The sequence below is a fragment of the Vicugna pacos genome, chromosome X, assembly GCF_048564905.1.
Source record: "Vicugna pacos chromosome X, VicPac4, whole genome shotgun sequence".
In the NCBI taxonomy this organism is placed as follows: Eukaryota; Metazoa; Chordata; class Mammalia; order Artiodactyla; family Camelidae; genus Vicugna; species Vicugna pacos.
In genome coordinates, this window is record NC_133023.1 from 111,281,028 (window position 1) to 111,309,020 (window position 27,993).

General features: G+C 39.4%; 2 protein-coding genes and 1 long non-coding RNA gene across 5 annotated transcripts; all 3 read right to left on the reverse strand.

Moving 5' to 3' along the window:
- Positions 1-1,826: 1,826 nt before the first annotated feature.
- LOC102525994 (protein BEX1) lies at positions 1,827-3,464 on the reverse strand. 3 transcript variants are annotated; one of them, XM_072956346.1, is made up of 3 exons: positions 3,300-3,464; positions 2,813-2,897; positions 1,827-2,464 (listed from the first exon to the last, which is right to left on the reverse strand). In XM_072956346.1, the coding sequence occupies exon 3, from the start codon at positions 2,457-2,459 to the stop codon at positions 2,073-2,075; it is 387 nt and encodes a 128-aa protein (XP_072812447.1). In that variant the 5' UTR covers positions 2,460-2,464; positions 2,813-2,897; positions 3,300-3,464; the 3' UTR covers positions 1,827-2,072. The 3 variants fall into 3 exon arrangements, with proteins under 3 accessions (XP_072812447.1, XP_072812446.1, XP_015105241.1); XM_072956345.1 differs by having other exon boundaries at positions 1,827-2,479; XM_015249755.3 differs by lacking the exon at positions 3,300-3,464 and having other exon boundaries at positions 1,827-2,461; positions 2,813-2,895.
- Positions 3,465-16,122: 12,658 nt separating this feature from the next.
- Positions 16,123-18,996, reverse strand: LOC140691990 (melanoma antigen preferentially expressed in tumors-like). The gene is made up of 3 exons (XM_072956598.1): positions 18,817-18,996; positions 17,659-18,261; positions 16,123-16,896 (listed from the first exon to the last, which is right to left on the reverse strand). The coding sequence occupies exons 1-3, from the start codon at positions 18,954-18,956 to the stop codon at positions 16,383-16,385; spliced, it is 1,257 nt and encodes a 418-aa protein (XP_072812699.1). The 5' UTR covers positions 18,957-18,996; the 3' UTR covers positions 16,123-16,382.
- A 37-nt stretch (positions 18,997-19,033) lies between these two features.
- On the reverse strand, positions 19,034-27,971 carry LOC140691991 (uncharacterized). The gene is made up of 3 exons (XR_012067591.1): positions 27,882-27,971; positions 26,921-27,041; positions 19,034-19,116 (listed from the first exon to the last, which is right to left on the reverse strand). It is a non-coding gene; the product is annotated as an uncharacterized lncRNA (long non-coding RNA).
- Positions 27,972-27,993: the final 22 nt, after the last annotated feature.

The following is a 27,993-nucleotide window of genomic DNA, read 5'->3' on the forward strand; positions in this document are numbered from 1 at the left end:
CAAAACTTAGCAACTTAAAACCACACACATTTATTATCCCAGAGGTTCTGTGAATCAGAAGTCTGGGTGGGCTTATCTGTGTCTTTTGCCTCAGGGTCTTTTATAAATCTGCAGTTAATATGCTGGCCAGGGCCACAGTCTTATCTGAAGGCTTCAGTAGGGAAGGATCTGCTTCCAAATTCACTTATGATTTTTGCCCTCAAAGGCTATAGGACAGTTCTTAGTTCCTCACTGCCTGTTGGCTGTAAGATGCTCTGTTTTTTTGCCATATGGGCCTCTCCAACATGGCAACTTGCTTCATCAAAGCTAGCAAAGGAGTAAGTGATAGGGAGGGAGTCTCCTAGCAAGACAGAAGTCACAATCTTCTATAACACAATCACAGAAGTAACATTGCATCACTTTTGCTGTTCTACTGATTGGAAGTAAGATTTAGTGATTTTGCCCACATCCAATGGGAGAGACAATTAAACCAAGCCATGAATACCACATCCATGGGTAACTTGAAATCTACATAGCTTTCTGTCAATGAGAATTTTAAGTGCCTCCATTGCATTTATAAGCTCATTGAAGTGTTCTTTGGATTTGGATTAGTATTGGCTTTCATTTCTTTTTTGCACAAGTAATCCATATTCCTTAAGAAAAAAATGTAGTTGAGTACAAAGAAGAAAAGTCACTCAATATCCCACAAGAGATAACCACTGTTAACTTTTTAGTGTACATACTTTCTATTTTAATGTTTATGTAGTAAATCTAAAGGTCTCTTAAATTTTCTCATCCTTTGCATTTTAATGCTTCTCTCCAATGAATTCTAGTATTCTTTGTTTTCTCATTAGTATGGTTCCTATTTAAGAAATGAGATCTTAATATATACATACACACCTGTAGCCATTTAGACATTAATGTGCATCAGAATTACCAGGGAAGTTTGCTAAAAATGGAAGTTCTCAAGCTCCATTCAGTAGATTTAGGGTCGGACCAGGAGTCCACAGTTTCAAGAAAGTCCTCAGGTGATTCTCACACAGGTGGCTGATCAGCTTACTTTTAGAAACACTAAATGAATTCAGTGTTCCTTTAAGAATTGCAAGTAATCTCTTCTAGAGAATTGAAGCTACATATTCAAGGTTATTTTATTCAGGGACTAAACTGAGACAAGAACTCAAGAGCTCCTGACTCAAATGTTATTAATTGTATTTTGCTATGCGCCTACCTTTTGTCAAGTAGAACTCACACCTTGACTGGCAGAAGCTTCAGTCCTAAGGGGGGAGGAGGGATACTGGACTGGTGAGAGTTATCTTTGGGGACTCTGCTAAATATTTGAAGGAAAAACCTGGGGAAAGAGGGTCGTGCCTGATAGATGGGGATGGGGCCAAAAATAGGTAAACACAGCTCACACACCCCTGGCCTTGTTTCACAGTCATGTGAAGCAAATATTGTCCCTAATTTATAAAGAATTCCTGACAAAAACTTATTCTTCTGACAAAAAGATCCAAATTTCATGACCAAGTATGTATTAAGTAACCCTACTGCTTTCATAAAGTCATTAAAAATAGTCTGCATTTCTTCTCAAACTACAGAATTTATAAAAGAAAACACATCAACCCATCTCACAGGAATGAGTTGCTGTATTAATCCTTCGGTACATTTAATTTCAGCACTTTTCTCTTCACCTATGGGATAAATATTAGATCTGAAGTAAAAAGAACACATACAGATACGACTGAGACATTATGCTGTACACCAGAAATTTACACATTGTAAAGTGAATATACTTCAATTCAAAAAAAGCTAATTCAAAAAGAAGGGGGAAAAAAGGATACATACAGAGATTGCTTTTTTTAACTGCTTTATTGACTTCACAGTATATAATGAACATTTTGCCATGCAATAGGTAAAATTCTCGTGCTAACAAAATCTTACAGACTGGGTCAAAAACACACTCATCTAGAAACTGGTAATAAGAGACCCACCAGAAACGAATGACATCAAAAGGTTTACAACAAAGATACATCATGAACATGTAAGTTTAGGAAGCAGGTGTGTTTCCCTATCAACTTCAGGGAAAACATCAGGATTTAAGGCATAAGGCAAAACTCATCATGATGGTCATGGTGAGGGGGGTCAGTGCTAACTGCCCGCAGACTATGACTCATCTGCTTTTCCCTCAGCTTTTCCATCAGCTGTCTCACCTCCTCCCCAATCCTCTCCATATTCTCTTCTCTCATCCTTGCCTGTGGCTCTCCAACCCTCTGAGTCATGTCCCATCTATACTGCAGGATGGGCTGCCTAACACGGAACCGCCTACGATTTCCTCTAGGTACACGATATTCACCAGCTTTCAAAGGGAGGGCCAACGACTCTCCTTTATTATCATCTTGCTCCTTTTCATCCTTTTTTTTATTTTCCTCATTGGTATTTTCCATGTTGATGTTTTTCAGCATCTGTTGCTCTTTGGACGCCATTGCTCCTAGGAGACAAAAGACTAAAGAAGGGACTGCATTGTTGGCGAACAGATCAGCACCAAGGACAGAGGCCTGACTACTTATCCTTCAGACGTCTGGATATCAAAGCTTATTTTTTAAATTTCATTTTCCCACCTGAAAGGCTTCGTGCGCCCTCTAGGGTGTACCCAGTCTGAGCCCTACCCCCCTCCCTCTCACTTCTTTCCCCTCCCTCCTCCCAAACCCACCATTTCCCCTACAGATCCACCCCCAGGCCTCTTCAGACACCAAAATGGAGGACCGGGCATGGAGAAGCTGGAAGGGGGTCTGACTGGGCTCTTCACCTGACCCCCACCACTGTCCCCTGCACCAACCTGGGCCTATCCTTTCTGTCTCCTCCTCCTCCGGATTCTCGATGCAAGTGCGTCGTTGCAAAACTTGACACGTAGACCGGCAGAGCTGCAGAGGGCGGGAGGGGGTGGTGGGAGGGGAAGGGAAGGGGACTGCTGCAGCCGGGCGCTCGGCCCCCTCCCCGTCCTGCGCCCCCCACCCTCGGTCGTCCTCGCCCCGCGTCCCCCGCCCCCACCGTCTGCCGCCCCCATCCCCACCCCCTTCCTGGGTTCACCATTTCACCACAGGAACTCGGGGGTGATTTCCCATCGCTCTTAGTTACTCTGCTGCCCTCCCTAGAACCCCATGGCCTCTACACCCCCACCCCAGGGAGCCCCTATTTGTGCTCCGCGAATGCTGGGGTGTGGAGAGAGGTGGCCGGGACTCGCTGCGCTGATCGCCTGCGCGGGCCTCTGGCGTTCCCGGGCCGCTGCCTCCCTGGCGTCAGCACACGGGCCCCAGGGCCCTTACCTGCTCCGCTTTCCCTGGGCCCGATGCCAGCCCGCCGCGCGCAGGGCAGTGGGGAGCTGGTACCCAGACAGGAGTGACGACTGCACCGAAGGCTGCGTCGCTCTGCAGCTCCCGGTCACGTGAGGGCCTCGCGTCACCGCCGAGCTCGCCCTCCCCAGCCCCCACTCCCAGGGCCGACGGGGAGTTCGACAGGACCTTCCCCCTTACCCTCCGCGCGCATTATCTCCCGCTCCACCCAGCTTCCGTGAGGCCCGTCACTCAACTCAGTTCTTTACAATCTGAGGGCTCACAAGTGGCCTCACTGCCCTACGGTTGGGGTTTGCCCTTCTCTGGTTACCAAGGAAGGTCTACATCTCCCTTCCCACCACTCCAAGGCCTTGGCATTGACTTTGGCCTTTTCTGCCTTTTTTCTCCTGTTCTCTGTAGCTGTATATTTGCTTCCTAATAATTTCTCTTTATTTCCTTTTTAAAAATCAACATGCCTCAGAAACCTGAAAATTATGAAAGTTCATTTTTAAAAGACATGCTTCATCCTGGGGAAGTTAAAAAACCATCATTGTTTCTGTTCTCTTGCACCACACAGAAAATATTTTTTGTGGGCTGCACTCCAGTTTTAGAATATTCTACCTTGTTTCAGAATTTTATGGGCTAAAAAAGGGGGAAATCTTCCTGAACACAGTTGGTGTTTTGAAAATGCTCTGTGAAGTAAATCTTCAAGAAGAAGTCTGTCAAATTGTTGCCGAAAAATTGGCCCCCGTCCCTGACAAGCCAAATAACTCAGAGACAGGGTCTTGGAGCTTAGAAGAAAAGAGGCAGCTTTATTGCTTTGCTGGGCAAAGGGGACTCACAGCAGGCTAGTGCCTTTAAAACTGTGAACCTATCTTGGGGATGAGGTGGGGTGGTTATACAGCCATAGCTTAAACTATAAAGCATGGATAACAATCAACAGAATTATTTTCTTCTCATAAGACTCTGAGTGGCATCATGCTGTCTCCGGGTGACCAAGTCTGAACAGGCTAGTGGTTGTCGCTCTTTCCATCTCTTTATCTTATGAGCGCCCAAGGCGTGGTCTTCTTGGTAATTCAGGCTATTTTGTAAGGTTACAGTCCCGTGAACTTCTCCCTGGAGAACGACTCAGAGACCAAGTATGATTATAACTTTTGATTACTGAAATAAAGCAGAAACAGTAAGATCAATAGCTTTAGTTTTAACAATGGGCCTGGAGCTGTGAGAAATAACTGGCCAGTCAGTTTTGTTGACCTTTTAAAGGCAAGCATAAGAATAAGCAATCTGTTAGCCTAAGTGTAGCCATTTTATTAATTCTCCTTCAAAATCTCGGCCATTTTATGTAAATAATCCACGTTTTTTCTTTCTGGGACAAATTCCAAGGTTTATTGAAAAACATTTCTATTCTATTCTATTATAATAAACATTAAATATGGAAAAGCATTTGCTGGCAACTGAAGTCATCTGCTGAAATTTAATGGCTATTACTAATGATGGTTTTGGAGACCTAAGCCAAGGGAAGAGCTTTGAGACTGAGGCAGGCTGAGGGATGCTGAGATAGTCAGATCACCTTTGCCCTGTCAAGGGGTTGGAAAGGTGCTGGTCTTCCTGCTGCCACACTCCAGATTCTCTCATTTCCTGCCTTCAGGCTCCTGACTGTTATTTACCCCAAAAATATAGATGGACAGGTAACTGAGATCATGACCTGAGTAAATTCCCTTGGTTCTGACCCTCCATTTCTTCCCCAAAGTCCTACCTAGTGACTCACCTCCCAGATAGGTGGGGGGGGTGTTGTTCTCATACTGGACACCAGATGGGGCTCTTCTACACCTCTGTGGTGAGGAATCCCAAGAATTCTAGAGAAGTAATTGCTGTGGGGAGAGACTCCCAAGTCAGCCTGCTCTTTCCTTTTTTTCAACCCTGTCCACATAGAAGCCTCCCTGGAAACTTCTGCTATCTCTCACCTGGCTTAGGAAGTGCAGAGAGCTGGGATCTTCACCCTAACCTCCTTACCTCCAGGGCACTCAGGAAGAACCCAGCCTTGCTGTAGGGTCACTGTCTGCCAGTCCATAGCCACCCTGATATTGCTCACTTATGCCAGGGTCCAAGGAACATTCTCTGCTGACCATCCTGAGTAACCTTAGATTAGGAATTCAAGCATGGAAGTCTGTGGAACACCTTAAATGTTATTCATAATTATCTGTATGTGTGTTTTGGGGGTGGTAATATATTCATATTTTTTGTGGGAAGAGAGGCCATACTTCTTAGCAGATTCTCAAAAGAGGCTGTGATTCTGTCCCTCTCAAAAAGCTTTTAAGTTTCTATATAAGCTGTCTCCCTATCTCTAGTCATTTATTCTCACCTTAGACCTGCTTCTTTCCCCCTTTGTTTTCTGTCTTAGTGTCGACCCATTGGCCAACCCAGGACTTGACCATAATCCTTGAATCCCTCTTCATGGTCTCTCATATTCAATTAATAACCAAATCTGGTTAAGACTCTATTTATGTCTTTTTAAAACAGCATCATGGCGCTATAATCCACATACCACAAGATTTGCCCATTTAAAGCATACACTTCAATGATTTTTACTATATTCACAGATACATACAACCATCTCCACAGTCAATTTTGGGACATTTTCATCACCTCAAAAAGAAACTCAAAAAGTACTCTTTAGCTGTCACTCCCCTATCCTCCCATCCTCTCCAGGCCAAAGCAACCGAACATAGTACCTATCTCTAAATTTCCCCGTTCTGGACATTTCGTATATATGAAACATATAATATGTGTTCTTTTGGGACTGGCTTCTTGGTTAGCCTAATGTTTTCAAAGTTCATGGCAACAATAGGATTAATCATTTGAGGAACTGCCAAACTGTTTTCCAAAATGGTTGACCATTTTACATTCCTACCCACAATGTGTGAGAGTTCTGAATTCACCATATCCTCACCATTTGTTATTATCTGAAATTTTGAGTCTACTCATATTAGTAGGCATGAATTGTTGGCTCAAAAAAACAATCGACAAGGTAAGAGTTCTGAGTTCAGTTTTATTTGGGAATTTACTGATAGCCCAGGCAGAAGGTTGCTGCTATTCACAAGGAACAGATGTCTCTGTTAAATGTTTTAAGTGCTTTTAAGTGCTTTTCTAGGTATGAGAAGATGCAAGAAATTGAGTTCATAAATTTTTCTCCTGAAAATATCTAATTATCTGAAGGACTGTTCTACCAATTTTCCCAGAGCACAGAGTACCTTATTCCTGAACTCCTTTCAGTGTGTATTAAAGGTCAGTGACTGCAGTGGCTAAGTGACTTCATTCTTGTAGAACTAGATGGTGAGTGACATTTTTTTGCTGTCAGTTGGCCCCACTCCCAACTGCTCCATGGTCATAAATTCAACCATGGTTTGGGAGACATTTCATGACCATTTTGTCTCACTGTGTTAGGAATGCTTATTCCTAGGTCAGGCCAGGATTTCATTGATAGGCCACTCGATGGGCTATTACTGGACTAGGCCCTATTAACAGTAACCAAAAGCCTCTGGACCACCTGTCTTACTAGTCTGTTATGGTCCATGAAATGATTCCCTCTTGTTGCTTCTTCCCATATCTAGGGTTACACTATTACAATCATTGCTCTTATAGAACTATATATTTGGTCAACAGTTTCAAGTCACCTAGTCATCATTTTATCAGAGACACAGTCACACATTCAGTAATGTGAGAAACAATAATCTTGTAAAATAGGCAGAATACAAGTAATATAGCTAGTAACATCAATAAGGTCATAAGTGTTTAAGCTAAGAACTTCCCTTAAGTATGGTCCAGTATCTCCCCACACATCTCAATAGAAGGTTGCTGCTTGTCAAGATGAATAGACATCTTAGTTTTCTGACTAGTCTGTTCTGCACCAATCACTATCTTTAAAGGAGATGATATATTTGCATATTGTACATAAGTACATTTGCATATTATGCATAAAGTTCACCAAAAACATCTGTACATACAAGGTGAGAGGGGGGTCATAGTGATCCCTTACAGGATTGAGAAAGGAATGTTATCTTCTAAGGAGTTACATGGCTGGCACCAGAAGAAAAATTGATCTTTATGGTTGAGCATATTTCTGCCACTGAGGAGGTTTGGTTAACACATAAAGCAGGTGCACACTAGAGGGGAGAGAGGATGCCGAAGGGCAGAGGAAAAGTTTTATGTTTAAATTTTTCTTATCTTGTCTTGAAATGTGAATTTTTTTTCATCACAAATTAGCAGGATACTATTTGCTCAACTTTACTCATTCAATGCCACCTTCATGATGAACCAGGGCCCTGCTGCTGAGAGATGATATAAAGTCCATGAATCACTGCCGCCCCTCCGCAGCCATCCCACCCTTCGAGGAAGGACATTGTCCTCCTCCACTTTACTCTCTGCCGACAACAGCTCCTGTGGGTCCAAGTTTAGGTCACACACCCACAGGCTTTCTCTGCCAGGTGTATGAGTTAGGCCAGGCTCGGAAGCCATCCCCCTACCTCCATCCAGTCCGCTCTGGGGCCCTCTGCTCTTTGGCCAGGCCTTGGTCTGAGGTCGCTTGGGCGCACCAGAAGCCCAGTTCTCTGAGTAAACTTCTAGTACCAGTGGGTGCCCCTCCTACCCGAGTACCGCCCACCACGGAGGGATAGAATAGTGGGTGGAAAGGTTAGTACCCGAGCCCGAGTCTCGTCAGAGTTCCCCCTGAGCTAGAGCGCCCCCACAGGTCTAACGGTCTTCTGCACCTATACGTCTGACTCCGCTGAAAGCCAAGCCAGGCTATAGCTCAGTAGACTCTCCTTACACGTCCACACTCAAGGGACTCACCTTAGTGCACGGCCATAGGCGGTCCCATCACCTCGGGAACCACTGAGTTCAGGAGCCCTCGATCTTCACGTGCCTGAGAGACCCGAGTCTCACGTGACCACATCCTGGCACGTGGCCGTAGGAGCCACTTGACCAATAGCGATAGAGAAGCTGCTGTGCTGACGTGATTGCTAGGGCTTTGTCTGCCACGTGTGGTGGGAGCCACGTTTTTGCCTATATGTGGATCTACAGAGTTTCGTTGCCCACAACCTTCACATGACAGAGACGGCTGAACTGGTCATGTACCCTGGAGAGAGGGGTACCAGACCATAGCATCCATGACCTAAGCAGTAGATCACCAATGTGACATGAAGGGTCGAAGCTTCCACATGCTGGTAGCTACTAGGGGTCACATGAGAGAAGGATCCACGTGACAGGCAGGGTTTAGGAGCCCACAGTACTCTAGTGACTTGAAGAGCTGGATCTACCTCATGGTCATAGCAGCAACAGGGCCACATAACCTTTGGCTTGGTGCTGACAGGACAAGTAGGGCTGGGCCTGCCACGTAACTATTGTCCACATGATGGCAGCACCCACATGGGCCCGCGGCCTTTGGAACCCACAATATTCCTGTGCCTGGGATGACTTAGCTTCCTGAAATTAGGGGCCGAAGACAGGAGAGTTCCCTCTGATCTGCTTGTTTCAGGAGAACTGGAGATCTGAGACTGCCCACGTTTCTGGTCCCCTCCACACGACGTTGGTGCCTCCAGGTGACCTTCCACAGCACACAAGATTGGGCTTTACTTACTCCCATCCCTCTTTAATGTGTTAATTTTATCTCATTTTTCTCCAGATAACACGTGGAATTAAATACATAATGATGCAGTAAGTCCTCCCCAAAACCACAATCCTGGGGATACTGTAGAAACTACTGTAAGAGCCTAAATAGTGGGTACAGGCAAGCACTGTTGACTTCAGTCTCATGTAGGTCTAAATGAAATTAAAGCAAATCTGTTGAGTTTTAGTTGTTAATTTGGGAAGAACAAGTGTATAGTGATTACTACTTGCCACGCACTTTAAAAGGATAACTCACCTAGAGAGGTAACTGTATAGGTTAGGTATTGTTACAGAACTTTACAGTGAGAAGATTGAAGTATAGCGGTATTAAATTAATCAGTTGGCCAAGAGGTCACAGATATTGTAGGTAGCAAACCAAGAGTTGCCCACAGGCCATCTGGCTCCAGGCTCTGTGTTCTGGTCACCTGCCAGGCTCCTCAACGGAAAGAAATATGGGGTTCAGCCTCCCTGATTCAAAAAATCTGGCAAACAGCCCCAGGTACTGAAAAGCTGAAATCATAAGAAATGTTTTGGAAATGCCAGGTAAATAATTTCAAATACTATGAGTAATTAGAGCCAGTCAAAAAAGGAGTCCATTTAATGAAATCCATTTGAGATTTATGTATAAATATAAACCTATCTGTAATATGTGAAATGTGTATATGAGAGCATTGTATAAATTGCTTGATGTTAGCTGAAATCATTTCCTTCTTTTAAATGAACACTGAAAAGGAAACTATCCTAAAGTTTAATCATTTTACTTTTCCCTTTGTCTGATTTACAACAGTTACAAATGAGTGGAATCTGAATTCATTAGATTTTACACTATATATGCTGTCTGTGTTTCCCCAGAAAGGACACCAAAAGGAGTAGAAGAATATATACTACAGGGGTTTTTTTATTGCAGTTCCTCAAACACCACTGTTTTGGATTTGTGTGGGAAACTGCAGCTTCGTCAATATGTCCAGGGTGGTTTGATCTGATCATTCTGGTTTGCTGGCTTAGGCAAGCAATGCTCTATCTATGTTGGTGTTATTTCGCTAGGTCCCTGCAATGTGGCCTGGCTACATAAATAAGCTGAGGAAAATGCAGCAGAACAAAGTTTCCACCGCGGTTAAAGTCAAGGAATTTAGAAAAGACAAGAGACTCTGTGGTTCTAGGCCTACGGATAGATATGACAAGGTTGGAGTGAAGAATGGTAAGAGAAGACAGCATTTGTGCAAGTCAGTGTGTCTCGTGTAACTAGGTGACAATTAGACTCATAATGATCATTGTGAAAGGTATAGAAATACAGAATCACTATGTTAAGTACCAGGAACTAATATAGTGTTGTGGATCCATTGCACTTCAAAACAAACTAGGAAACAGACAAACAAGCTCATAGAAAAGGAGATCAGATTTGTGGTTACGAGAGATGGGAGATGAGGGGAGTGGGAATTAGACAAAGTTAGTCAGAAGGTACAAACTTCCAGTTATAATATAAATAAGTACTCAAAATGTAGTATACAACATGATAAATATACTTAACACCGCTGTATGTGTTTCATACCACATGTGTGTGATATATGAAAGCTGTTAAGCGAGTAAATCCTGCGAGTTTTCAACACAAAGAAAAAATACTTCTTTTCTATTTCTTAATGTTGAATCTATATGAGGTGATGGATGTTCACTAAATTTTTTTGTGGTGATCATTGCATGATGTATTAGGTCAAATAATTATGCTGTACACCTTAAACTTATACAGTGCTGTGTGTCAATTATATCTCTGTAAAACTGGAAGACATATAGGTAGATAAATAAATAAGTAAACAATAGAGTTCTAAAGCATTTGGTCTTCTGCAGGAAACAAAATGAATTGTTGGACTTCTGTCAGTCTGTGTTTGTGACCCTAACAAAGTAATAGAGGATTTTTTCCCCGTAGAAATAGCAGTAAATTATTTGAATGTCTTGTTATCCTCCAAAATCATTTTTAATTATTCCCTATCCGACAAGTCGTTTAGGTCATACTTTCAGCCTTCTGGGAACAAAGAATTGGGAACACCAGACTTCAAAAGGAATTTCTAATCATGTTATTCACGTTGTCAACACCACACCAATAAAGTTCTTATTTTTCCCTTTGCTTAGTGGTCTAGAAATTGTCCCCTTTACTGTGGTTTCTAAGGGAAAGGCATGGCAAGGTAGGTTAAACAGGTTCAAGATGAGCTAATTTGAGTATTTTCCCTGGGCACTGAGAGGTAGAATTTTTCTCTAGTAGTTTGGTATTTGTACTTGGGGTGACTAGGCTAAAGGGATAATGGCCCAGAGTGTAACAGCCCTGTGAGAGCCCATAAACAAGGTGATTCTTGTGGGGGTAGAGCTCTGTACTGGTTGTTTTGCATAAGGAAAGCCTGCTCACAGGCTCACAGGCAATAGTCTGCTATCTCTAGGAATTAGCTAGCCTTGGGAGGGGCAGTCTCTCCAGTGACAGCAAGGCCCCAGATGTCAAAACATCAGAAAATACAGAACATGAGAAGGCACGATTAATGCATAAATAAAACAGAAACAGCCTCTGCCTGCATAGAGCTATGGTCTAGTGCTGTGTTGTCCAATAGAATATAGTATAAGCCACATCAAAACAAGGAAAACCCAAAAAAGTTCCTCAAAAGGGTGAATTTCTTTTTTAATAATTATTTCATTTCAAAGTTAAAAATACTTAATTTCAACATGGAAACAATATACATTAATGGTTAATTAATTTTAGGTTTTTTCAGAAGTCTTTGAAATGCAGTGCATTATTTCAATTATGTAAGAAATATGAACAAATTATTAAATAATTTTTATAGTCTTTTCTTTACTGAAGTATAGTTGATTAACAATATTATATTAGTTTCAGGTGTACAGCATAGTGATTCAGTATTTTTGCAGATTATACTCCATTATAAGTGGTTACAAGATAATGGCTATAATCCCCTGTGCTATGCAGTATATCCTGTTGCTTACCTATTTTATACATAGTAGTTTGTATCTCTTAATCCCATACCTCTAATTTGTCCCTCCCACCTTCCCTCTCCCCTTTGGTGACCACAAATTTGTTTTACATATCCGTGAGTCTGTTTCTGTTTTGCATACACACTCATTTGTATTATTTTTACATTCCACATATAAGTGATATCATACAGTAGTCATCTTTCTCTGATTTATTTCACTAAGCAGTAATATTGTCTAAGTCCATCCACGTTGCAGCAAATAGCAGAATTCATACTTTTTTATGAAAAGAGTAACGTTCTATTGTGTATATATGCCACATCTACTTTATCCAGTTGTCTGTTGATGAGTGCTTGGGTTGCCTCCATATCTTTGCTATTGTAAATAGTGCTGAGCTGCTATGAACTTTGGCGTGCATGCATCTTTTTTTTCATTTTTCAGTTTTATTAGGTACAATTGTTACAGTTTGACTGCACATATTCAATATATTGCATGTAAATACATACACACAATATACTGCATATATTTTTAAATTTACATATTTGTACTGTTCATTGTTTCTAAGAATGTTTAGAGCTTTAGCTTTTTAAACTTACATAGTTATCAAAGGAATAAAGCCAACCACAAAATATGAATTAATTTTAAAAGATGGGGTACATGTATCTTTTTGAATCAGTGTTTTCATTATTTTTCTGGATATACATCCAGGAGTGGAATTCCTAAGTCACATGGTAGTTCTTTTGAGGAACCTCCATACTGTTTTCCATAGTAGCTACACCGATTTACATTCCCACCAATAATATACAGTTGTTCCCTTATCTCCACATCGTCTCCAACATTTGTTATTTGCAGACATTTTGATGATAATCATTCTGACCGGTGTGAGGTGATAACTCATTATTGTTTTGATTGGCATTTCTCTAATAATTAGCAATGTTGAGCATCTTTTCATGTGCCTGTTAGCCATCTGTATATCTTCTTTGAAAAAATGTCTATTCAAATCATCTGTCCATTTTTGGGTGATGTATTTTTTCACTGTTGAGTTGTACGAGCTCTTTGTGTTTTGGATGTTACCATTTGTCAGTAACATCATTTGCAAATATTTTATCCCAATCGATCGGTTTTCTTTTCATTCTGTTGATTATTTCCTTTGCTATCCAAAAGCTTTTAAGTTTAATTAGGTTCCATTTGATCATTTTTGCTTTTCTTTCTTTTGTCTTAGGAGACTGATCCAAGTAAACATTGGTACAATTTATGTCAAAGAATATTTTGCTTATGTTCTCTTCTAGGACTTTTAGTTTCAGATCTTACATTTAGGTCTTAAAACCATTTTGAGTTTATTTTTGTATATGATGTGAGGGAATGTTTTAATCTCGTTGTTTTACATGTAGCTGTCTATTTTTCCCAGCACCACTTCTTGAAGAGACTGTCTTCTGTATTGTATATTCTTGCCTCCTTTGTTACAGATTAATTGACCATAGGTGCATGGGTTTATTTCTGGGCTCTCTACTCTGTTCCATTGATCTATGTGTTTTTGTGCAAGTACCATGCTGCTTTGATTACTGTACCTTTGTAGTATAATCTGAGGTCTGGAAGGGTTATACTTCCAGCTTTGTTCTTTTTTCTCAACATTGCTTTGGCAATTTTGGATCTTTTGTGGTTCCATATGAATAATAAAATTGTTGGTTCTAGTTTTGTGAAAAATGTCACAGGTATTTTGATATGGATTGTATTAAATCTGGAGATTGCTTTGGGTAGTAGGGACATTTTAACAATATTAATTCTTCCAATCTAAGATCATGGGCTATCCTTTCCATTTCTTTGTATCATCTTCAATTTCCTTCATCAGTGTTTTATAGTTTTGAGTGTATAGGTCTTTCACCTCCTTAGTTAAGTTTATTCCTAGGTATTTTATTCTTCTTGATGGGCTTTTAAAAGGATTTCCCTTTTAACATTGTCTTTGTGATATTTAATTATTAGTGTATACAAATGCAACAGATTTCTGCATATTAATCTTGTATCCTGCAACTTTGCTGAATTCACTCATTAGTTTTTAACTTTTTGGGTGGCGACTTTATGGTTTTCTATACAAAGTATCATGTCATCTGTTGAGTGACAGTTTTATCTCTTCCCTGCCAACCTGGGTATGTCGTATTTTTTCCATCTTATTGCTGTGTCTAGGATTCCCAATATAATATTAAGTGGAAGTTGTGACACTGGGCACCCTTTCCTTATTCCTGAATTTAGCGGGCTTTCAACTTACCTTTGAATATGTTGGCCATGGGTTTGTGGTAAATGGCCTTCACTATGTTGAGACATGTTCCCTCTGTACACACTTTGATGAGTTTTCATCATGAATGGATGTTGAATTGTATCAAATGCTTTTCCTGTGTCTATTGAGATAGTCATGCGGTTTTTAATCCTTCCTTTTGTTAATGTGGTGTATCACACTGATTGAGTTGCAAATGATGAACCATCCTTGTGACCCTGGAATACATAGAACTTGATCATGGTTTATGACCCTTTTATGTATTGTTGTGTTGGCTTTGATAATGCTTTGTTGAGGATTTCTGCACCTATGTTCATCAGATACTGGCCTATAATTTTCTCTTTTGGTAGTGTTTTTGTCTGGTTTTAGTATCAGAGTAATGGTGGCCTTGATGCATTCTGATTTTCTTATGTCTTTGAAATGCCATGTGTTATCATTTCAACAAAGAAACAATATATACAATTCACTTATTAGTTACCTTAACATGTTTGTCTAAGTCAGAAATGCAGTAGTAAATGGTACTTATCAACTATTTTTATTAATTGCTGATTGATTTTTACATTATTTTCTCAAGGTCTTTGAAACGCAGTTTGTCATTCAACATGTTAAGTAATAAGAAAAAATTCTAAACTTTTTACTGAGTCTTTGAAATGTGTTATCATTTCAACATGGAAACAATATAAACATCATTAATTACTTTTACATTCTTCTTTCTTACTACATCTTCAAAATGCAATCTGTTTTCATTTCAATCAGGAAACACTATGCACAAACTACTAATTATTTTTCCATTCTTTTTTTCTTACCAAATCACCAACATTTTATCTTATTTCAACATGTTAACAAGGGGAACAATCTATTAATTAACTTTACATTATTTTTCTCAGTAAGTCTTTGAAATACAAAGTTTTATCACTTTGACACATAAACATAATCAGGTAACTATTTTAACCTTTTTTTTCTTACTAAGTCTTGGAAATACAATGCTATCATTTCAACATGCAACAATCTAAACAACTTATTTGACATTCTTTTTCCTTTACTGTTTTGGATATACAGCATGTTATTACATTACATAAATAGCACAAGCAAATTATCAAGTAGTCATTCTACATCCTTTGTTTCTTACCAACTCTAGGATATACAGTGTGCATTTACCATTCAGGGTACATCACTTTGGAGAGCAGACAAATTTCTAGAGCTCAGCAGCCACAGATGGTTAGTGAGTACCATACTCAACAATGCAATTCTAGTGGAAGAGCAGAGGGAGCAAATGCACGTGGAATAATGTGCACCATGAAGGTAACGACCTGGTACATTAAGAGAGAACAATGGCAGAATAAACCTACTTTAGTAGGGCAAAGAGAAAACCTATCTGAGGAGGTAACATTTAAGCCATGATCTGAGGACTAAGCAGTTATCCAACAGCATAAAGACGTCAATATGGTTTAAGCGGAGTATGTGAGGGAAAGAGTGGGGAAAATTGGGTTTATGGGGGGATAAATAATTTTGCAAACACTCCAGGAAAAAGTGGAGAAACTGGTAAGTCATAAAAACATCTTACATTCTGACTGAGATCAAGGATTTTTTCTTAGCATCTGGAACAGTACCTAAATCTTAACAGATGCTTGATCAATGCATGTAGAATAAGGAATAACTGAGCCAGGGGTCTGAGACCTGGGAAATCAGGCAGCAACATGTTGAAGGCACCAGTAGGTAGTGGGTGTAGTTTGTTTCCTTTTGCTTGCACATGGTTTCTTAGAAGCAACCTGAGACAATCAGAAATACAAGAAATTTGCAGGGTAAACTTATTGGCTTCAACAACTACCACATCTAGAAAGAGTTTCAACTGATCTGACTTGTGTCAAGTGCCCATAAATGGATAAATGGACCAATCAGTGTGGAGAAGGAAATGATGTGCCATGACTGGCTTAGCTTATTTCACATACCCAACACTGTGGTTAGTAACCAGAAGATGTAGACGGCAGAGGACCTTTCAAATCACTCTATTTCCTTTTTAAAGTTCCTCTTTTATAGAGGTCAGCTACTTATCCTAACCCCAGTTTCCTGGAACAGTAGAACTTTATCTATGTGTCTCTACAAATTCGGGCTTAAGGCAAAACAATGAATACTTAAATGGCCACATGTCAGTGTTGAAACAACTCCTTGTACTGTGGAAATTATTCAGGAAAAGTGGTCCAGTTCACATCATCCCGGTTTACTTCCTGCAGCATCTCATTTAATTGGGCCTGAACTTTAGCAAGTTTCTGTTGGTCCAAAGTGTCATGAAAATTCCATTCTTCATAGCAATGGACAGGAATGGGATAAATCACATACTTCAGCTTCATCAGGTGTGTCAAGTGTTGCAGAAGGCTCTTGAGTGCAGGCATCGTAATGGGGTTGAAGGCAAAGCTAAGGATACGGAGGTTGGAACAGAGACTCAGGGCAGGGAGGACATTAGAGAGAGTAGAATCAGTTATCATACAATTAGTTATCTCCAGATGTTCCAGAGTGCCTGAGACCTTCTCCAGTAGAGTCTGGAAGGGCTCATCAGCTTCTGAGAATATCTGGTTGCTACTGAGATTCAATGTCCTTAGATAGGTGGCCTGACAACTCTGGGACAGGACAGTGACATCTCTGCTAGAAAGGCCACAGTAAGATAGAGACAACATATCCATCTGAGGTGGCAGGACTCTATAAAGAGAAAAAAGAAAGGTTATTTCAGAAGAATGGGGGCAAACAGCCCTAAATTTTAGGTATCTAAGGTTCTAGAATAAACTAATGTGTACATATTTTGCAACAGTGGTTAATAGTGGGGGCGTGGGGATCAGACTTTATAGATTTGTGACCCTGAGAAAGTTACTTTTCCACTCTTAGACACAAGGTTTTAATCTTGAAAATGTGCACAACAGTAATTATTATACAGGATTGCAGGGAAGATTAAGTGAAAAAATTGTTTGCAGTTAGTATATTCGACATTATCAGTGTTGGATCTGGTTCACTTATTTGGTGAGGATGGGTCTGGGAAAGCAGCCAACTGAGGGTTTCTTTTGAGTAGTTCCCAGATGACATGTACTCCATTCAGGGTCTAAGCCTTGGGGAGAATGCAGGAGCACAATTATCTGGCAGTGTTAACTACTGTGGCCCGTCCATGGGCATGTGTATTAGTGCTATAGCTTAAAATGTTTCCCCATCTGAATGTCTCCCCTTCCTCTCTAGAGAGCTGTAAACTCCAATAGGAGAAGAACTGAGTTTTTTCACCAATATATTTACGAACTTATCTAGTGTCTGCATGTAGTCACTGAATGAATGAATGATCACAGTTCCTTTCTAATCTTGTCTTGTCACAGTTCCTTTTCTAATCTTGTTACAAGGAGCTTAGGAATATCCAAGCATGGTCTCTTCTGTCTTAACAATGAGGTGCTCAGGGAACCCAGGTTCCTCCCTACCCCTCACCTGAGCAGTCTGTGCAGTTGATCTTTGAGGCTGAAGAAAGACAAGCTGAACTCCTGGAGGTTGTCCAGCTGCCCAAGCCAGATGAGGAAAGATCTGAAATGTCTTCCCTTATAAGATTTAAAGGGGATGTTAGAAAGACTGAGGCCACTCACGTTGATCACCCGAGCCAAAAGTGTGGTGACTTCACTCAGATAAGCCTGATCAATATCCAGGTGTTCAATGCATCCCAGATCCAGAAACTGCAGGATACTTTTATGGGCAGATATTTTCTCAATTTGCAAATCTCTGCAGCAGAGGTGCAAGGACCCTGAGCTCTGCTCAACTTTTCTAAGAAGGAAAGAAAGAAATTGCTCTGTTCTCCAGGTATCTCTGAGTGAAATATCCACTAGTAATTCCATGGGTTCCTGAGTTGACTGAGGCTCAGACTCTGAATTACCAGTCCCAAGGCACCTGACATTATGCTGAGCTTCTTCTATTTTAAGGATAGAGCGCTGAGAGTAAATGCATGACTGAAAACAGAAAGGGAATGTGGTCCTGATCTGAGAGCATGTTGTCCCACAGTCCGAATCGTGCCTTAAATCTAAGATCCTCAGTTTTGGCCCCCTGTAAGGAAAGGAGGAGACAGAACATATGAGAGTTAGCCAATTTTAATAAAACCCAGTGAGGTCAATGATGGGAAGCAAGGACAGAACACTTTGACCTTGGTTTCCACTTCATATACCATTCACCAAGAAGTCCTTTCTACACAATTTCAGCATCTTTCATTCTTTTCCACATGCTTTTTTAAATGGAGGTACTGGGAATTGTACCTAGGCCTTCATGCATGCTAAGCACACGCTCTACACCTGAGCTATACCCTGCCCCTCCCGAGACTGTCTTTCCTTCCCATCTTTGCCTATCTCAGTGCCCACATCCTTCTATATAATCACACCCATGAGGCAAATAAATCTATTATATCCTCAATCACCTCTATTTTGTAATCAACTCCATAGGACACTGGAGTCCCGAAGATGACCCCAACTTTTGGACTGAGAGTTCTGCAAAGATCTGCAGCATTCATCATTAGCTACTTTTGGGAGACTGTTAGGTATTCCCCTGCCCCAGGCTATAGCATACCCTCCTGCTGATTCACTATGTCTCTACTAGTCATAATCTTACCAAGAGGAAGAGTTCTGGGCAGGGAGGATCTGCAGACCATCAATCATGGCTTCCAGGATTTCATAGTATGATTCTTGAGTATTCAATGACCCAACATGGAGACAGCAAAAAGGCCAAACCCTCACCATTGCCTTTAGCATCTGCTTATGCCCACCCAAGAAGGCAGCATTGAACAAGGGAACAAAGAGGTCTCTTGGGATTTCATTCAGCGCATGGATAGCTGCAGGCTCATTACTCAGCACACTCTTCGCAGCAAGCTCTAGCAGTGTGGCTGTAGGCTTTTGGTCCATCTTCATAAACCTGCTTCAAGGTGAAGAATATTTAGAAATCCTGAGAAGACATCTACAGTGTCTTGTTTGCTCACAAGTTTAGCTATGGACAAAATATTTATTGAATAAGATATGGTGAATCATATGGCCACCCCAATTTACATCTACTATAGGAATAGAATGAAAATAGACTTGTATGTATATTTAACTATATATGTATACATAAACACATTTACATAAGATAATGCCCTTAGAAATCAGAGGCAAGTTAGCAGAATACAATGCTGACTACTTATCTGCCTTCCTCCCAACATTTTCTCCCAGGAGGATACAAACCATAAGAAGGAAAATGTAAATTACAGAAAAGCCACACCCTCATCATTACTTTAAAATGGAGAATGCCAAAAACTCAGAATAATTGTATGTAAAAAAAGAAAATCATGAAACCCCCACACAAGATTTGTTACATTCCATTACTAGGCTTTGTGGCAAGCAAAAAGACCAAAAAAAGCTGCAAGAGATACAGAGGAAGGAAGATGGAGAGGGGCTTAAAAGTGATATAAAACTACAGCAGAAAGATTTAGTACAGAATAAATCTAAAAATAGTAAAAAGGTGTCCTGGAATATGAGAGCTGGGGCTACAGGGAAGGGACTCCAAAATACGAGACTTTGAAGGGACAGGGGTGATTTAAAAGTGCAGTCTTTCTAACATACAACTTTTACAGAAGGAAAAAGGCAAAGAGGAAGGCAGAAGCATCCTTTGGTACTTGGGTAATGATGGGGAAAATAAACAAAAGGGGAAAGTTAAGGATCTTACAAGACAAGAGAACCACAAAATCAGAGCACTCACAGCTGTTCACTCCATCACCAAAACAAACAAAATAAATACAGAATCTGGATTTTACTATATACTGACAAAAAGTGACATCATTAAACTAGAAATCTTGTGAAAAAGCCAGTATCATACAGATGTACATAAGGAAGGGAATTTCATCCAAAACACTGTTAAAAAAGAAAGATGAGGAAACAAAACTGCACAGATGTTAAACAACCATGAAGCAGAAAGAGACTATAAGTCAACACTCCAAACAGAAATAATTACAATCATGCAAGCATTGGAGGATATGAAACTCACCTTTAATCACTATATTTTTAAGAATCTAAAAACATATTGACTAAAAAGAAAGTCTGAAGTAAAGATTTTATATACAACTGGGGTGTCATTCAAATAGTACAGCCTTGGGCTGGAGGGTATAGCTCAGTGGTAGCGCACATGCTTGGCATGCACGAGGTCCTGGGTTCAATCCTCAGTGCCTCTGTTAAAGGAGGGGGAGAAGGTATGTTTGCAAATATTACAGGCTATAGAAGTAGTTTTTGAACATGTAGAAACAGGAAATTCTGCACCCCTCAGCCCTTCCTAAGGAAGCTACTAGAGCAGGGGTCTGCAGACTGGCCCACTGTGCCAAATCAAGCCCCCTGCTTGATTTTGTAAAGAAAGTTTTATGGGAACAAAGTCATGAGGGATCATTTCTATGTTGTCTATGGATGATTTTGCATTAAAGAAGCAAATCTCAGTAGTGTCACACAGACATTGTGGCCCAGGAACTTAAAATAATTCCTGTATCTCCCTTTACAGTGTCTGCCAAGTACTCTTGCAAAAGATGAGCTGGGATTGTGATCCCACACTCGAGGACAGGAAAACGTCACCAAAATATCTGATGGTGAGTATTTTACATATATTATTAAAATCAAGGTGGAGGAAAAGGGAGAAGACTAATGTACACAAGTTTTATGTTGTGAAGAAATAGAAATTGTGCAACTAAAAATAAGAGAAAGGAGAAAAATATAAGAGAATAAATTCAAAAAAGAAGAGAATAGAACAAACTTCCTTTATCATAACACAGCAGATGAGTGTTAAATGATACTGGTGGAAAAAAGCATGGACTCGATAGTAAAGTGCTGAGAAAACAAGTGGTTCAGGAAGATTTTTTTAAAAATGCACTAAACATGAGCAAAAGTATGTCTTAATGATAAAAGCCAAAATTCACGGGGATAGGGTATAGCTCAGTGATAAAGTGCATGCCTAGCATGCCCAAGGTCCTGGGTTCAATCCCCAGTTCCTCCATTAAAAAACAAATAAATAAATAAACCTAATTACCTCCTCCTCCAAAAAAATAAAAATAAACAAACAAAAAACAAAATTCACAATGAAGATATAACCCTTAGGAATATTTATGCACCAATAACACATCAATCACCTTTACAAAGCAAAAAGGCAAGGAAACATAGATAAAATAATAGGAGATTTAATGAGAGTAACAATAGGAGGTTTAACACATCAATCTCAGTACAAAACTGGTCAAATAATATAAAAAGAGTAGGGATACAGAGAATCTAAACAAATCAATGAGACAGAAAGCTAATCAATAAGGTAAATATATATGTGTGTGTATAAATAAATATACTCTGAGAATAGAGAATATATTCTTGTCAAAAATGGATCATAATTTTCTCCCAGAGATGACATCATTAATTTCTGTAAGCAGAAATATTACAAACAATCCTTTCTAATCACAATGCAACAAAAGTTAGGAGCAAAAACCGCAAACAGAAAAGCCCTTCCACCTGAAAATTTTTTAAAGCTTATGTTTTAAAATGTTGAACTAAAGAGAAGATACAAACTGAAGTTACAGAAATTTTTTAAAAGAATGACTATGGCAAACTACATATCAGAATCTATGAAATACATTTAGATCAGTGATCAGGGGCAAATTCACAGCCATGTATATTTTTGAGTAAAAAATCTTTTTAAATGAATATAAAGAATTTACTATGGTTTCAAAACTAAACAAAACACCTCATCCAAAAGAACAACTAAGTAAAGCAAAAGGTCACACAAGGAAAGAAATAATAAATACAAAAGCAAAAATGAATAAGATACAGAACTGAAAAACAAATCAAAATTCTGGTTTTTGAAACAGACATACCACTAGCTACCTTAATGAAAGAAGAGAGGGACAGATCACAGATATACAAAATAATAAGTGACTAAGGGTAAATAATCATTGAAACAGAAAAAAAAAAGAGATTATTTCACAAACCTCTATGCTAATACATTTGAAAATCTACATGTAATAGATAGCTTCCCAGAGAAATATAGATTACCAAAATTCTAACTCTAGTGTTAGAAAGCTTAAATTAGCCAATTTTCATAGAAGAAATAGAAAGAGTTATTAAGGAATTATGCCCAAGACGCATTTTGTTTCAGATGGTTTTACAGGTGAATTCTAGTAAACCATCAAAGATCACATAGTACCAAAGCTCTGTAAGTTACAGAACACTGAAGAGGAGGGAAATGTCCCTAAATTCTTTTATGAAGCAAGTATAACACTAACAGGTAAAATGCAGATATAAAAATACTAAAAAGAAATAGCAAACATCCAACAATACATTTAGAAGTTAATATTACTGTGACCAAGTGGGATTTATCCTATTCCATTAATACAAAGTTGGTTCTATGTTAGGAATTCCACTGATATAACTCACCACAGTAATACACTTAAGGACAAATATCATATGATTATCACCATATATGCCAAGCAAACCTTTGGGAAACTTCACCACCCATTCATGCAAAAAAAAAAACAACAACCTCAAGAAAATAGCAATGAAGGGTGCTTTCTTAACATGATAAAAGCTATATAATTAATTTCTAATGCCAGTATTTTATTTAATGGGAGACCACTAGAGATTTTCCACCAAGGTCAAGAACAAGAAAATATGCCTACTATTTCATTCCTGTTGAATTTTGTAATACAAGAATTAGGCAGTTAGGGGGAGGAGGGTATAGCTCAGTGGTAGAGTGTGTGCCTAGCATGCAAGAGGTCTGGGTTTAATCCCCAGTACCTCCATTAAAGATAAATAAATAAATAAATAAATAAGCTTAATAACCCCCCCAAATTTTTAAATAAGTAAATAAACATTTTAAAAAAGAATTAGTTGATTAGAGAAATCAACTAAATTTATAAGAATGGATAACAAGAAGTAAAGTCACCTCTATGTGCAGATATTATAGTATACCTGAAAAGCCCTACAGAAACAATGACAAATTATGTAAAACAATGAGAAATCAGCAAGGTAGTAGGCTATAAAGTTACATACAAAAATCAAAATAGTCTTTGTGTACACACACACACAAACAGCTGGAGGACACATTAGTAAAGAAAATCCCATATACAATAGCAAAAACAAAGATTAAATGCATAGAAATAAATTCTGCATTTAAAATGAGAAATAATGAGAGCATCTATACAAGAAAAAATTTAGACACTCCTGAACAACGTAGAAGGAAACGTGACCATTCAATGACCCTGGATAGAATAACTCAAAATTAAAAAGATGTCAGTGGTCCCTAAACTCATGTAAAAATTTAATATACTCTCAAAAATATCAGCAATTGTTTTTATGGAATTAGGCAAACAGATAATAAAGTTCATATTAAAAAAAACATGCAATAATAGCCAGATACAAGTGAAAAAGAAAATCTGTAAGTGGGGAGTAATGATGCCAGACATTAAAGCATACTGTAAAGCCTCTGAAATCACAACATCGTGGTACTGGTACATGAATAGACAAATAGCCCGGTGGAATAGAATAGAATAGAAAACGCAGAAATTCACTCAATTATATATGGACATGTTAGTGCATGATAAAAGGGCGTGTAAAATCACTAGGGCAAAGATGGACATTTAATCAATGATGCTGGAACAACTGAGACATTTGGGGAAAAATCAATGCAGAGCTACATCACACACCATACACAAAAATAAATTGTAACCAGGCTAGGAATCTAAACATAAAAAGTGAAACCATAACAGTCTTGAAGGAAATATGGCAGAACTCTTGTTTAACCTCAGTGTAAGGAAAGCCTTTCTAACTGTGACTCCAGTTCCAGGCTCAATGAAAGAAAACAATGATCAATATGACTACACAAAACATTTTTAAATGTATGGCAAACACATCATAAATAAATCAAAAGGAAATTGACAAACTGGGATAAAGGATTTGCAGCCTCCACCACAGGCAAATGAATAATAGCCCAAAGATATATAGAACTCTTACATACCGAAGGACAAAGAGGTCAAATTTCTGCAGGAAAATGTGGAAAAGATGGGACAGATAATTCACAAATAACATAAAAAATAGTCCTCAAAATATAACGAGGCAAACTTACTCACAGTTGGACAAATGCCTATTAAAACAACGTCAAGATACCACCTCTCACCTACCACCCTGACAAAGCTCACAAAAGTAGGGCAAAATGTTCTGTTAGTGAAGCTGTGGGGAAACAGTCACTCTTATACATTGCTGGTGGGAACAAAGACCAGTAAGTACAACTGTTCTGGAGAGAAATTTGGAAATACCTAACAGAACTACATATGCACTTAACTTTTGGCCCAACAATCATACTGCTGAGAATATATCTTGAAGATAAATTTCCACCAATACAAAAATACATACACCCAAGGTTATTCACTCCAGCATTGTTTGTAATTCCAAAATGTTGAAAACAACTTAAATGCCCCTACATAGGTGAGTGGTTGGATGTGAGTGATACACCCATTCAATGGAGCCCAATGAAGCTGCAAAAAAAGAATGATGATTGGAAAAAGGAATTATTTTATGGAATGCTGTTAAGTGAAAAAGGAAAAGTACAAAGGAGCATTTTAAAATGCCATCTTTCATTTAACATGCAAGGCAATATAAGAAAACATATACATATCTGTTCACTTGTGCAAAGTAAATAAAGGAAAGATTAAACCAGAAACAGAAGAGGTTGCTCATCTAACTGGGAGTGTGGGAGAGAAGTGGTGAATGGAAAGGGAGTAGAAGGGATGTGGAGTGACACTTACCCTGAGTAGATGTTTTTGGTGTAGCCCTGACTCTTTGAGTAACAGTATTAATTCACAAATCCCAAAATTAAATAAACAATTAAAATCAACTAGGATGTGGGGAGGGGGCAAACTCAAATGTACACATGAACAAATTAACCTAATTATATGACAAATGAGTATCTTAACCACACTGAAGAGGTGAGGGAAAAAATAGCTAAGCTAAGAAATTTGGGAAAACAGTACTTAGATTGCATCCTCTGAGGCTTAAGACATAAAGAACTGTACACAAACACAAGGTATTACATCTGCTTCTGACAGGGGTATTGGTTAGCATTTCTGCAACTACTTCATGTATACATCTGGACTCAACAAACAAGTAAATATTGTAGATAATGAGAGCCATGTCAGAAAAAGAAGTTACAAATAAAGCTAGAATGGATTAAAAGATGAAGTATCATCAGTGAGAGCTCCTGGATTTTAGTATCTATACGTAGGTGGAGAAATACGGAAGTGTCTGTAAGCATGAGTATATACATACAATATATTTCCCTCCTTTGTTGATGGAGAGGGAGGACCTAGCAGCAAGGAAGACACACTGCCATATAGGTTTCTAAACGTCGTTCTCCTATAAAAGGAACCAGGGCTCCCTGCAGAAGTGGTTTGATTTCAGGGCCGAGATGGAGAAAAAAACAACATAAGATGAACATGAACATCTTATGGTGCCAGTAAGGAAGCGTACAAAAAAGGAGCAGGTCATGTGGAAAGAGGACAGAACCAACCAAATGGAAACTCGCAAGATCAAAGCTGGAACAATTCAAGAAACTAAATAATGATATAATTTGATTGTAAGTCATAGTATAAAATAGTTATTCAGGAGTCGATACTGACTTAAAAATTTGAATAAATTATTTGCTTCAATAATTTGAAATAAATTTTATACAATAATTTTTATAAATATTTTGAAATTTTATGAACAAATAAATGGGGGAGAAAAGGCAGCTCTCAGAATTCCAATGAACACATGTAGCAGGAATGAGGAAACAGAAAGTAATCATTAGGTAATAACTGCTGTAGGCAAATTTCCCTGATGGAGCCTAAAGGTAGTGAATAAAAGCCCGAGAAGAAACAGCATATTTTCAGTCTTAAAGTATTTCATACACGATATTTATTACTTACAAATGAGAAAACAGTCCATTACAATGGAACAACAGAGTTGTCACTCCCTTAATCAAGTGATGCAGATGAATATCATTATTACAACATACGGAGACCATGATGCTGACATGATGCTCGGGAAGGGAACAGAATCACTTTTGCAGTATTGCAGTATTTAACCCCCCCCAAATCGGTGGTTAAAAGACTCAGAATTAAAGCACCATAACATGTATGCCTTGACATCCTGGGGAAAACCCAGAGGGCCTCAAATGGACGAACCACAGGTTGCTGCCCCTCTTGTGCTCTCAGGAATAAGGTCCCTGGGCAAAAAAACCTGCCTTACCATGGACACTGGCCACAGTGCCTGCTGACCCCTGACTGTCAGGGGTCAGGTCCCCACCAGCCCACAGAATTAACAAACCAGCCAGTCACATCCTCCCAAGTGAACCAAGGGTCACTTTGTCCTCTTGTTACTACAGACTGCCCCCCACAGCCCCTGCCTGTCCACTCTCCTCCAGAGCATGACTCCTGTGAGGCTCCACCTGGTGAGTAGTGTCCCCCTCCCCCAGGCTGTGAGGAAATGTTACTGATAAACCGCTGTGGAGAGCATCAGTCCAGTGCCATGCATTCAGTCACCCCCATTAGCACTAGGGTGGAAATCCCTCCAGCACCAATGGGGCGAAGGAGGAGGAAAAACTGGGAATTTTTGCCCAAAATGTGTAACATCTATCTAATCATAAGAAAACATCAGACAAACTCAAATTGACAAGACATTCTATAAAATACCTGATTAGTGTGTTCACAAGTGTCCAGGCTGGGAAAGACCTAGAAAGACTGCGCAACTGTCAGCCTGGAGAAGACTGAGGAGAAATGCTGGCCAAACGCAGTGTGGAATCAGGAATGGGATCTGGGAATAGAAAAAGGACATTACTGCGGCAAATGGTGAAATTCAAATAAACTATGTACATTAGTTAATAGCACTGCATCAATGTTAATTTCCCAGTTTTGGTAATTTTCCTATGATTATAGATGTTAACATTAGGGAAATCTGGGTGAGGAGTTTCTGTACTAATTTTTGCAACCTTTCCGTAAGTCTAAATTCCAAAATGAAAAATTAACCCCCCCAAATCGGTGGTTAAAGGAATGGTTATTCTATAAATGACACTGTTTAATAATAGTTTAACCAAGTGAAATACAGTTAGGAGGATGGATAGTCAAACGGATAAATGCTCACGTCACATCATCCACTCAAAGAACTATTTCAAACAGCTTGAGAGAGCCCATTATAAGAAGTCTAAGTACAGCCATCTCCAAGATGCAGATGAATATTTATTTGTTCTTCAGATGAGAAAAGCATTTTTAAATATAAAAGAAATGAAATACAATAGAAATACACACACACACACACACACACACACACACACACACAATAAAATATTTACAATTGTAAGTCTGAGAGAGCAAAACTAACCGCAAATAAAACTAAGATCCCAAGGAGGAATATAATTTTTTTAAGAAGAGAAAGGTTGACGAAGGGATTTTCAAGAAAGAGCACAAAATGATTAACCCTACGAGTAAAGCGAGTCACACGTGAGGACAGACGGATGCACAGCGGTCGAGAGGAGGGTGGAACATCGAGCAATGCAGCTCGATTGCCTTTCGTATTAATGCCTAGATCTTGACCCCGGCTAACTTAATTTAAGCCAACATCCTCGTAACTGATAGAAAGAATACAGTTGTAATTTACCTGATTGGAAGAAGATCGGAAAACACTTGAGGAGTCCAAGACCCGGCACTCTACCTTCCTCTCCCGAGCTTGCCGCGAACTAGACTCGGCGTCTTACCGGTTCCCTCTAAAA